This window comes from Salvia miltiorrhiza, chromosome 4, assembly GCF_028751815.1.
Source record: "Salvia miltiorrhiza cultivar Shanhuang (shh) chromosome 4, IMPLAD_Smil_shh, whole genome shotgun sequence".
NCBI lineage: Eukaryota > Viridiplantae > Streptophyta > Magnoliopsida > Lamiales > Lamiaceae > Salvia > Salvia miltiorrhiza.
Genome location: NC_080390.1, coordinates 47,918,094 through 47,929,361, shown reverse-complemented (window position 1 = coordinate 47,929,361; position 11,268 = coordinate 47,918,094). Strand labels below are relative to the sequence as shown.

General features: G+C 35.3%; 2 protein-coding genes across 6 annotated transcripts; both read right to left on the bottom strand.

Moving 5' to 3' along the window:
- Positions 1-456: 456 nt before the first annotated feature.
- On the bottom strand, positions 457-2,814 carry LOC131023929 (uncharacterized). Of its 5 annotated transcripts, XM_057953588.1 has the most exons (6): positions 2,189-2,814; positions 2,073-2,117; positions 1,725-1,991; positions 1,470-1,654; positions 1,080-1,154; positions 771-829 (listed from the first exon to the last, which is right to left on the bottom strand). In XM_057953588.1, exons 1-5 carry the CDS (start codon positions 2,379-2,381, stop codon positions 1,110-1,112), a joined length of 735 nt encoding a protein of 244 aa, XP_057809571.1. In that variant the 5' UTR covers positions 2,382-2,814; the 3' UTR covers positions 771-829; positions 1,080-1,109. The 5 variants fall into 5 exon arrangements, with proteins under 5 accessions (XP_057809569.1, XP_057809567.1, XP_057809568.1 ...); XM_057953586.1 differs by lacking the exon at positions 1,080-1,154 and having other exon boundaries at positions 457-838; positions 1,470-1,642; positions 2,189-2,759; XM_057953584.1 differs by lacking the exon at positions 1,080-1,154 and having other exon boundaries at positions 457-838; positions 2,189-2,758.
- Positions 2,815-8,911: 6,097 nt separating this feature from the next.
- LOC131023928 (allene oxide cyclase, chloroplastic-like) lies at positions 8,912-9,966 on the bottom strand. The gene is made up of 3 exons (XM_057953583.1): positions 9,679-9,966; positions 9,477-9,598; positions 8,912-9,380 (listed from the first exon to the last, which is right to left on the bottom strand). The coding sequence occupies exons 1-3, from the start codon at positions 9,872-9,874 to the stop codon at positions 8,979-8,981; spliced, it is 720 nt and encodes a 239-aa protein (XP_057809566.1). The 5' UTR covers positions 9,875-9,966; the 3' UTR covers positions 8,912-8,978.
- Positions 9,967-11,268: the final 1,302 nt, after the last annotated feature.

Below are 11,268 nucleotides of genomic sequence, written 5' to 3'. Positions count from 1 at the left end.
GTGAATAATGTGATAACTTTGAGGGGTATTTGAATTTGCGTTCATAACTCACAAAATCCCGCGATATATATATGGCAAGGGAAGGGATCATGTTTGAGCAAGTGACTTTTCCACGACCTCTAAAAAGTTATTGGGATTGATTTTCATACATCAGCAAGTTCCATGCACAACTCAAATATTATACACACTCCTTATACTTAAAAATCCAATTTTAATTAATTACTACTATATATTTTTGTGTGGACTAGTTATAAACATATGTAGAATTAAAGTAGGTAGAAACAAGAGATCATAAGAATTAATTGAAGCAAAGAGTATAAAGTGATAATATTCTCATCAGTTTCATATGCTTGTGTTGTTATATATATATATATATCCTGTTTGTATTTTTGCTGTATACCTGTCGTTGTATTTTTTTTACAGTGTAATATATTTAATTTTAATATAAAAATACTACATGGTAAACATTTATTTACGTACGCCGATCGACATATATAATTAACATGGATAATATGAATGATTTTCATTTTTTCAATGATGAGGGAATAATAATTAATGTGCAATATGAAAAAAGGTAAGTAGGAGAAGAGTTGAAGGCAATGGAGAATCTTTCTATTTTGTGACAAAGATTGATTGTTTGGAGCAGCTAGGGCTAGGCATTGAGTTGGTGAAGAAAGGTGGTATTGTTTGTTCTCATTTTGTGTTTCTCTTTCTGCCTTTGCGTTCTCATCCACAAACCCCTCAACGATACGCAGTAGCATCCCATCCCCCATTGCTTCTTTCTCTCTCCTCCATTTTCTTCTCTCTCTCCTGTTTCCTTCACTTCTACCTGCATGCACTAGTAGCTACCTCTCTTAACAACAAGATAACGATCGAATATATCATCAACTCTAGGGTAAAAAATGAATATACTTTGATCATCATATTGATAGCTTTAGATTCAATTACCAATTAGGGTAATTGAACATATCATATCCAGTGTACTTAAATTGAATCCCAATTAGGGAATTTAAATAAAAAGAGGTGATAATTAAGAAGAGATGATTGAATGGTAAACAAAAGAAGATGAAGAATGTGACCTGATAAGCACTTATGTGTGCAGCACATGCCTAAGGGACCAAATCTCTAGCAGTCCCCCACTGTCTGTCCAAAATCTAGGTGCCAGTGCCACACCACACCACACATATATAAATATCCAGGTCGATCGAAATGTAGTTGAGGGAGGGAGTGCTACTCTGGTTTCAACTTGTTTTATATGTGAATGTGATGAAAAAGGGAAGCCATGTGTTGCCTAAGTTGCAAGTGTTTATGTGTGGTCTATTTCGTTAAGCAAATTGAGGCCCTTTTTTCTTTCTTTTGGTTAGGGAGTTAGGACCACTTATCTTAATGCTTATCTCTGTTGGGACCAAGAAAGTGATGGACTCTAAATCTTTTTTCTTGCATTATCCTCCTAAAATGGACTTAATTACCTCTGTGTCCGATTTGAAGGAAACAGACGAATCTCCAGCTTCTGCCTCACTCCTCATCTTTATGGATCTTTCTTCGATGGAAGGAGTGGGCGCAGGGCTCGGGCTGCTCGAGCTCAGATCTATAGGCGTGCTTTGAGTCCCCACGTCACGCGTCCTCATCTTCTTAATCTTCTCTGCTCGAATCACTACGTACTTTTTTTTTTATAATCTTTCAAAATAAATTATAAATGAACAAAAGAAAAAGGGAGGTAGTACCGGCGGATGTGATGTCGTGTTCGTGTTCGTGTTCGTGTTCGTTGTTGGGAGGGAAGTGGTGCATTTGAGAAGGGTAGATGAGCGGCGCAGACATGGTCATTCTGCGGAAGGATCTGCCGCTTAGTGTTTTTGCCGATAAACACTCCAAAGGGACTTCCCCTGAAAGAGGATTGCTTATGTATTTTTCTGCTTCGTTCCATTTCGAGTTCAGAGTCAATCCATCTCGACCCTGCACCTCCCATGTGTACACTGTTTTTGCTTGCAATGCTGCACCTCACCAAATTCATTCTACTTTTTCTTCAAAAAGAAAAAAAGAAATCTCAATTCATTGATGAATGAAATGTTTACCTCTGAGCGCAGTTGTGAAGGAATATGTGGAAGGGTCGATCTCCTCTGCATGATGAAATGAAATGGAAGATTTGTCAAGGAACTAATGTTGTCAAGGTGAAGAGAGGTTGCGTTACCTCTGACGGCGATGTACCCAGGGGAGGAAGCAGTGCTGGAAACGGTGACGTTTGATCGAAACGAGGCTGCTTCTTCTCTCAAACTCTTCAAATTTGAAGCTGAGAATCTTCTCGATTTGGTGTTTTCGCGGCTGATCCTTCTTGCTCTAACACCCCATTCCTTGAGATTGAAATCGCCCTCCTCTACCTCCATTCTCTTCTATTTCTAATGCTACACTTGAGTTGCTACATAATTCAATTTATAGTGCCAAAAAGGAAATGATGCTTAAATGAAAAGTCCAATCACCGAAGAAATTCCAACTTATAAATATTCTGCACTGTTTGTCCTCACATCCATCTATATACCAACTGGGCCACTCTCCAATTGGCATATACTTAGTGGTGGGGGAGTCTAAACATAATCTAACATCTATTTTCTCTTCATGTAAAATATGGTGCACTCATTTCAAAACTCAGTAGAGGGAGTAGCATTATTCTAATTATATATTCATCTCATTGCTGTCTTATCATCAATAATCGAACAAAATGGAGTAGTTATGATGCTATTCAATGGAATAGGGAAGGGCATTTCAATACCTTGATATTTCATAGATTTTTCCCTATCACAAGGATCGAGAAACATTAATTAATGAAGAAGAAAACTTTAACAGAGGCTGATGTGGATACAGCGTCGAGCCTTAGCCCACTTCATAACAAATAGCCGCGACGACTTTCTTTCAAAAATATTTTAAATTTCTATTCAGATTTTTGCTGTTTTAGAATTTAGATGTAATTTTTGTATGATAAAGAGTTGGAAGCAACTCGTAACCACGCAATACGACTTGAATCTTACATTAAAATGAGTGATGACCTCTCAACTACTTAAGAAGCATGCCATTTTGAACCACAATTACACAGGGTGTGGCCAATTGTTGTGCAGTTACTATGCTTCCCAATATAAAAACTGTCCAACACATATTCCTTAATCCTTACTACCAAATTTCATTCACCACGCAACCCAACTTCTATTTTTTTTTGTTGTTGTAGCATTTCAAGATTAATTTTTTCTATACATTATATATACCATAATGCAAATTATATAAATAAAAATGATATTAAGTCATTATAAGAATATTAAATTGTAGGTGTGCGTTGTCATTAGTTATTGACAAATTTTAATAGAGAAGCTCGAATCGAACACAAGCTAAACTCGAACATTTGAATATTTAAAGAAGCCGAGCTCGAGCCTACTAATATTCGACTCGACTCGACTCGACTCGGCTCGGCTCGTTTACAGCTTATTTAGTTGTACATTGCAAATGAAATTTTTTGTATCATAAGATGGATCATATACAAATTAATTTAAAAAAATCAAATGTAATATAATTCGTTGATAAACCAATGTTAAGATCGAGAAATTAATAACTGGTTTATTTTCGTTGTTAAATTTCGTAGTTAATTACATATTTTCTTGTAGTGATATTGTGCAATTTATTGAGGCTTTGATTCACACGAGCGTGGATGTGCGTGAGTTGTAATTCAAAAAAATGTTGTGCAATTTGTGCTTCTATTAGTTCATTATAGTCGAATGAATTTTGCAAAACTTCAGGTTTACTTATTGGAATTTCAAGATTGTTGAATCTGCAACCTTGATTTCTTGACAACATTATGCGCTATTTGCCATCTAAAATATGGATGGGAGATAACTGAGTTAAGGCATCTCAAGTTGAATAGTAATCAAAATCGAGGAGGAATACAAAATAAAATTGGTTTCACAATAATGCAGACGATTTACTTAGTGAGGATAACTCATTCACAACTGATTAGGAGTGGTTTCTTTGAAATCATTCCAAATCTCTCTCACTCTCTCTCTCAAGAATCCGTCTTTTCTCTTAAGATCAGAGTCAGAGAGAGAAAGTTGCAATTCATATTTTGGTGAAGGGTCTTACGTGCTAATGGTCATATCATGAGAGAGAATAAAAAAAATCCGAACTCAAATTTATATCCAATAACATATACTACAAATACCAATAAATGTGTGAATTTGGATCAAAATCTTGACTAGTCTCACACCGAGCAACTTCACTTAAGTTTTTGTGTTTTTGGAAAATTGATGAAGAAGAACTTACACGAAGGTTGATTTAGTTGTAAATGAGCACTTGTTAATTGGTGTCCCACCACATACATATATTATTACTGCAGATTGCAGAAGACTGATATGCATTAGGTTGACTTCTTCGCATGCTGCATATTGTTCATGCCGGTAAACAACATGCAATACAAATAATATTACTTTGTCGTTTTATCGGTGAATATATAATCAAGGAGAAATCTCCTCAAGGAAATAACGAGATTTATGGAATTGATTTCAAGGATTTACATCATTGACATTGAAGAGCAAAGTGATCTATTTGGCATTGTTGCACGTATCTTTATCTTCTGAACTTCTCAATTTCTATGTAGAAAAGAATTGATATTTATAGGAGATAAAATTAAAAAAGACATTGGAAAGATCCGTTCAAATTTTACTTCCCTTTGAGTTTTGACGCGCTTGATGTGATTGGCTATTTTTGTTGTCTTGAAAAAAATCGATTTTTGTGTTGCAACATTCTTGTTTGAAGAAACACTAGTCTTCGGTGTTGACCAATGATTATTCCATGTAGTAGGCAAGTTGAAAGTAACCTAAGATTTGACTTTTAACTCTAGACTTCTTGGCAGTGACTTCAATACATCTAATTGTCTTTTCAGCACAAACCTTCAAGCTCTGTCTTCTTCTTCATGTTCCAAGTTCTTCTTTTTATTGAGCATTGATTCTTCGAATCCACTAATCTTCGGTTTCTCTGAATCTACAGTCTTTCCATTTGAGTGTTGACTTCACTGCTTATTGATCTTTATTAGTTGAACGATCAATTAACCAATCTTTAGGATGAGATAACAACTGATCTTCATTCTATTCTACACGTCCTCCCTAAGCTATCTATTATAAGGAAAGTTGAGCTCCCTAACAGTTGAGCAATCTTCCTTCTTTTATGTGTAGAAAAGAGTTGATATATAGATAACATTTGAAGAGACATTGGAAAGAGTCGTTCGAATTTTACTTCTCGTTGAGTTTTGATGCACTTGATGTGATCGACCGTACTTGTTGCCTTGAATGAAGTTCTTCGATTTATGCATTGCAACGTTCTTGTTTGAAGAAACGTTCTTCGGTGTTGACTTGTGATTATTCCACTTAGTGGACATGTTAAGACTTAAGAGCAACCTAAGATTGACTTTCAACTCTAGACTTCTTAGGAGTGACTTCGATACATCTACTTGTCTTTTCAACACAAACCTTTAAGCTTTGTCTTCTTCTTCAGGTTTCGAGTTCTTCTTCTTCTTGAGTATTGATTTCTTCGAATTCATTGATCTTTAGCTTCTTCGAATCTCCAATCTTTCCATTTGAGTGTTTATTCCACTACTTCTTGATCTTCATAAGTTGGGCGATCAATGGGTCACTCTTCAAGATGAGATAACAAATGATCTTCCTTCGGCGCGTCCCTCATAAGCAGGGCCGGCCCTTTGATTAGGCCAATGGGGCAATGGCCTAGGGCCCCCAAATTTAAGGGGCCCCAAAAAATATACAGCCCACTAGTATTAGTAGCCCAACTATTAAAAAAAAAATTATCTACAATCTAACCTATTTCTAATCTGCAAAACAGCCCAACGTCTCTTTCTCTATTTTTTTTTCTTTTCCTTGCTGAATAGCTCTAAAGTCTAACGTCTCTCGTCTCTCCCAATTCTCCAATCGCGCTGCTCTGCTGCTCATTCCTAATTTCCTATTTTCTGTGCTAATTCTCCAGTGCCCATCCATCTCTCTCTCATTCTATTTTCAATTTCAATTTGCTCAATTTGCTTGCCGCTGCGCTGCGCCGCTGCTCAGCCTTTGCTCCGGCGGTCGGGCCTCGGCTGCCTCTGCGGCTCTGCCTGGGCTGAAATCAAAGGCCAAAGGGTATTCTTCTCTGCTCAGTTGCTCAGCCTTTGCAGCTTTGCTTCATTTTCGAAAAGGGAAGGTATTTTTTATTATTTACAAGAATTCAGAGGAGGCATTTTATTAGTTTGTAAGGTTATAAAATGTTGCCTAGAAAATATTCCTCAGGAAGTCAAAAAAGAAATAAAAGAAAAAGAATTGATGAGGTGATTAAAACTCAAAGATGAGCTCTTGATAAATTTCTTATATCTAGTTCTAGTTCTTCAGTGAAAGAAGTAGAAGTGATTGAGAATGAAAAAATTGATGCTTTGAATGAAGTTGAAGTAGTTAATGATATTGAGAATGAAGAAATTGATTTAGATGAGGATGAGGATGATGCTTTGAATGAAGAAATTGATGATGTGAGAAATAAAAATGATTCTTTGAATATCTTTGATCCAAGAACTTGGAATAATCTTGATAACAAAACTAGAGATATTTTGATAGAGAAAGGCCCCTTAAGAGAATACAATCTCACGTTCCCTATAGATGAGATTGGTAGACATTTTGCATATTCTTATTATACTAGAAAACTACCAAATGGTGATAATCAAGATAGAAAATGGTTGGTGTACTCAAAAGATGCAAATAAAATTTATTGTTTTTGTTGCAAATTATTTAGATCACTTCAAAACATTAGTTTGCTAGCAAATGAAGGTTTGAATGATTGGAAGCATATAAATGATAGGCTCAAAAAACATGAGAATAGTATTGAGCATATTAATAATATGAGGACTTGGATTGATTTGCATATTAGATTGCAACATAATCAAACAATTGATAAAGATTTACAAGCACTCATCAAAAAAGAGAAAGAACATTGGAAACTAGTGAATATTGTTATAGTGGATATTGCTATTTTATCTTTAAAGACTAGATTTGAACAATTGACAATTTTTGAAGATATTTTTGGCTTTTTGTTTCCTCATAAGATGTTATCTTTATGGGATGGTGATAAATTGCATAAATGTTGTGTTAAGCTTCAAGATGCTCTGAAACATAATGATAAATTTGACATTGATGCTGAAGATTTATATTCTGAATTGCAAGTGCTACAAATGTGTTTATCATCTGAAACAAAGTCTCTTGGTGAGGTTCTTGAGTTTGTTAAAGTTTCAGATTGCTTTCCTAATGTTTCTATTGCATATAGAATATTGTTGACTATACCAGTTACTGTAGCTTCAGCAGAAAGAAGTTTTTCAAAATTAAAATTGATAAAATCATATTTGCGTTCTACTATGTCTCAAGAAAGGTTGAATGGATTAGCGGTTTTATGCATTGAACATGAGGTATTAGAAAAACTTGATCTTGAAGAAATTATTGATGATTTTGTGTCTCAAAATGCTAGAAGATCCAAGTTATTTTTATAATTATTTTATCATTGTTTTCTAGTGTATTGCACTTTATGGTCAATATTACAGGTTTACAGCTATCTCAAATTTGCTACTCCAACTTCTCCAAGCTTCTTCTTTTAGGGGCCCCTTTTTTCCTTTTCGCCTAGGGCCCCCGAAATGTCAGGGCCGGCCCTGCTCATAAGCTATTTATTACAAGGAAAGTTGAGCTCCCTGAAAAATGAGCTACTCACAATTAAATTTAAACTCATTATATTATCAAGTTCATAAAGAGTAAACATAAAATCTTTTTAGATTGTTGGGCATTTGCACTAAATTGTTCAGATATGATTTTTTTATTATTTTAAAAATAATTATGTTGTATATAATGAAGAACCAAGTTAAAAAATTTAAATATTATTTTTAAATTGAAAAAGATGTGACTTTCAATGAATAATTTCTTTATATATTTAATAATTTATTAATATTATCAACTATATATTCCGTCCATTATCAATGGACTATAAACTAGTAGTATATGACTAGAAAAGGATGAAACTATTGCGCTCAAATAAGAATCAGGCTGCTGTAGAACAAAATATTCAACAATCAAAACTCATAAATTGAATATATACAAGGAAACGGCCCCAAAACAAAAGAAAAATGAAAAGAAACTCACGAGTTGGAGAAAAATTTAAATTAACTTGCTTATAGGCCTTGCCTTGCCAGTTTAGGCCCAACCCAGTATAAATACTGGGTCCAATTCTTTAACTACAAAGGTTTAATATATGGACGTGAAAAACCTAACATATTTTATTTAATAATGGTGCTTCTACTTTATGGTGTTTTTCTTTTATTTAATGATAGGTCATAGGTGGGCACCAGAACAGAATGTTCCATGGCTTCAATTTTGATTTTTTTTTTCCATTTTTATACATTTTTATTATAATTTTATTAAGGATAAAATAGTCAATCAACATAGAAAATGTTTGAATTAATACTATATTTTTACTTTTATGTTTATGGTGTTATTAACTTTTTCTTAAGCAAACTGATCATTTAGGAGTATTGACGCTTTTTGAATAACATGTTTATGGTATGTTATTAAATCTACAGACCACGTTCACAAATATTATACCTACACACACAGCGTGTTAATTAAATACTATATAATGGAAACGAGATAGAAATGTTAATTAAAAAGTAATCTAATTTACCATAATTAAGCCAGTATTTCCGCAAAGAAAATCATACTATAAATTAATAAAGTAGATGAGTGATGACTTAAAATTGAATGGAGACAGGTGATGAGGAGTGGGTCACTGGAGCGGTCTCTCTCGAAAACGAAAATGGTTTCGCCACTAAGGTTGGATGATGAAAAAGAAAAAAGAAAAAATAAACAAGTACTAGTATTTTAATCAATCTTAAAAATTAATTTATTACACATGGAAGCAACGACCCGTCAACGGAGAAACTAATTGGTAAAGTTAGGGAGCGTGGCTCCCGGTTCACAAGTCTTGGCGGCGGGGGTGGGCTCCACGTGGAGCGCGGGCGGCACCGGCTGGGCGAGCAGCTCCGGCGGCAGGTCGGGGATGCCCTTGAGGTGGAAGGTATAGAAGAGTTTGAAGGGGAAGATGATCTGGTGGAGCTTGACGTGGCCGTAGACGCCCTCGAAGACGCCGGAGCCGCCGGTGACGGCGAGCTCGGTGTCTTGGTAGGTGAGGTAGGGCCCCTGCACGGCGATGTGGCCGTAGTCGCCCAAGTAGAAGCTGTAGATGGCCTCGTACCGGTCGCCCTTCTTCTCTGCTTCGTTCTTTATCAGGATGCATATCCCCGCCGTTATTCCAGCCCGTTTCTTCAGGTCGCCGGTGTACACCTGCAAATCCACATCCACGGCCGATCATGATTTTCGCACATTTAAATAATTAGGGCAGGGCAGTGTGATAATTAAAAAGATTAGATTTAATTGTACCTTGTTGCTGAAAGGCACGAGATCGCCGAGGGAATTGACGGTTTTTTGGCTCAATCGGAGGTATGCGGGGCTGCCGCGATCACGCTCGTTGATCTCGTAGACGTGCAGCTCTTGAACTTTCTCTAAATTAGAACAACAAATATTTCTCATTTCTTAGAAAAAATAAATCAGGAATCTGAAATGGAAGACAAGCAAAGCTTACGGGGACGGGGTGTTGAATCAGCTGCAGCCTGTGCTCTGCATGAGAATGATTTAGTGGTGGAGAGAGCGAGGGGTTTAGGGAGGGAGTGTTTCTGCTTGGATGGGAGTTTCTGGGAGGCGGCGGACGGCGGCAGTCTGGCGGGAGAAGGGGAGGAGACGGCAACCTTCAAAATAGTAGAGGCGGATGAAGCTGCCATGGCTAATTAATTGATTCACCTTTTTCTTCTCTCTCTCTCTCTCTGCTGTCGGAGGAAATGTTGAATGAATGGTATTTGATTGTTGGGAGTAATATATAGATAGATGTAATTATAGGAGCATGGAAAATGAGTAGCAACAAAAAAGTAGTGGTGGGCTCAATCTGAAATTAATGTTTTTCATGGACGGTGCGACCATGTGCGGCCGCACACCACTTCCAAACTTCTCAACGCAATTTCTTATTTTAGTTTTTGCCGTATAAATATTTGAGTAATATAGCCTCAACTCACTTGTTAACATTGTTATTTAGACGAGCACTCTTTTTTTTGCTAAAGCTTTTTACTTTTGGATTTTCTTTAATGAGATTTTAATGATGCTCGGCATTTAGTCTATTTTTTGTGCTTTCAAGGGTTTCTTTAGTTTTTTCTTTTTAATAAAATTTATTTTAATAATTTGAGTAATGTTAATCCACGCTTTGTGGGCTTCAATATTGCAAATGAGATCCTCTGTCCTAAAATATAGTATGTACTATTCTTCATTTCTTCATTTTATAAATTATTTTTTATAAAAATAAAAATTATTATTATATTATAAACTCTAATTAGTATTTATTATTGAAAAATTAAAATTTTAAAAATTATATACCCTAACTTTGAATTAATGAACCCAAATAATCTATTATTAATTCAAATAAATATAAAAAAAATAATTATAAACCCCAAATGGATGAGTGAACCCTTGTTAATTATCTTTATATTATACTCCCTCCGTCCCGCAAAGCGTGACCCACTTTCCTTTTTGGGTTGTCCCACGAAGCTTGACTTGTTTTTAAAAATAGTAAAAAATTTACCCTTTATTCACCTTTTCACCTACCACACTTAACACACAAAATACAAATTTCTTAATTCTCGTGCCGAAAAGAAATGGGTCACGCTTCAGGGGACGGAGGGAGTATAAAAGTATAATAAATTAAAATTAAATAAAAAATAATTACAAATTATAATATAATAAGGGTCAGTTTGATAGCTAGTTGAGATAAAGAGTGATAAATAAAACTAGGGATGGCAACGGGCCGGATCTGGACCGGGTCTGGCCAATACCAGATTCAGATCCGTTTTCATATACTAGATCCAGATCCAGATCCAGATCCGTGGATCTGAAAATTTTGGATCCAGATCCAGATCCGTCAGATCCGCGGGTCCACGGGTCCAGATCCATGGATCTACTATTTTTAAATTAAATTAAAAAAAATTCACAAAATCAACAATATCTAATTTCCTTCATGAAAAATATAACACAAAATACTTTTATCTAATTACTTTTAGTTTTTATTCTTTTGAATATAATTTATTTATTATTTTTAATTTAGTTAATATTATTAGTAAACTAAATATAA

Bases quoted from the DNA above. Each gene is read 5' to 3' on its own strand.
- LOC131023928 (XM_057953583.1), bottom strand. From the start codon at position 9,874: ATGGCAGCTTCATCCGCCTCTACTATTTTGAAGGTTGCCGTCTCCTCC. The intron at 9,599-9,678 runs GTAAGCTTTGCT...GTTCTAATTTAG, and splicing joins TGATTCAACACCCCGTCCCC to AGAAAGTTCAAGAGCTGCAC. The intron at 9,381-9,476 runs GTACAATTAAAT...GTGGATTTGCAG, and splicing joins TCGTGCCTTTCAGCAACAAG to GTGTACACCGGCGACCTGAA.
- LOC131023929 (XM_057953584.1), bottom strand. From the start codon at position 2,381: ATGGAGGTAGAGGAGGGCGATTTCAATCTCAAGGAATGGGGTGTTAGA. The intron at 1,992-2,072 runs GTAAACATTTCA...GGTGAGGTGCAG, and splicing joins CTTCACAACTGCGCTCAGAG to CATTGCAAGCAAAAACAGTG. The intron at 839-1,469 runs GTAATTAAGTCC...GGTAGCTACTAG, and splicing joins CCTTCAAATCGGACACAGAG to TGCATGCAGGTAGAAGTGAA.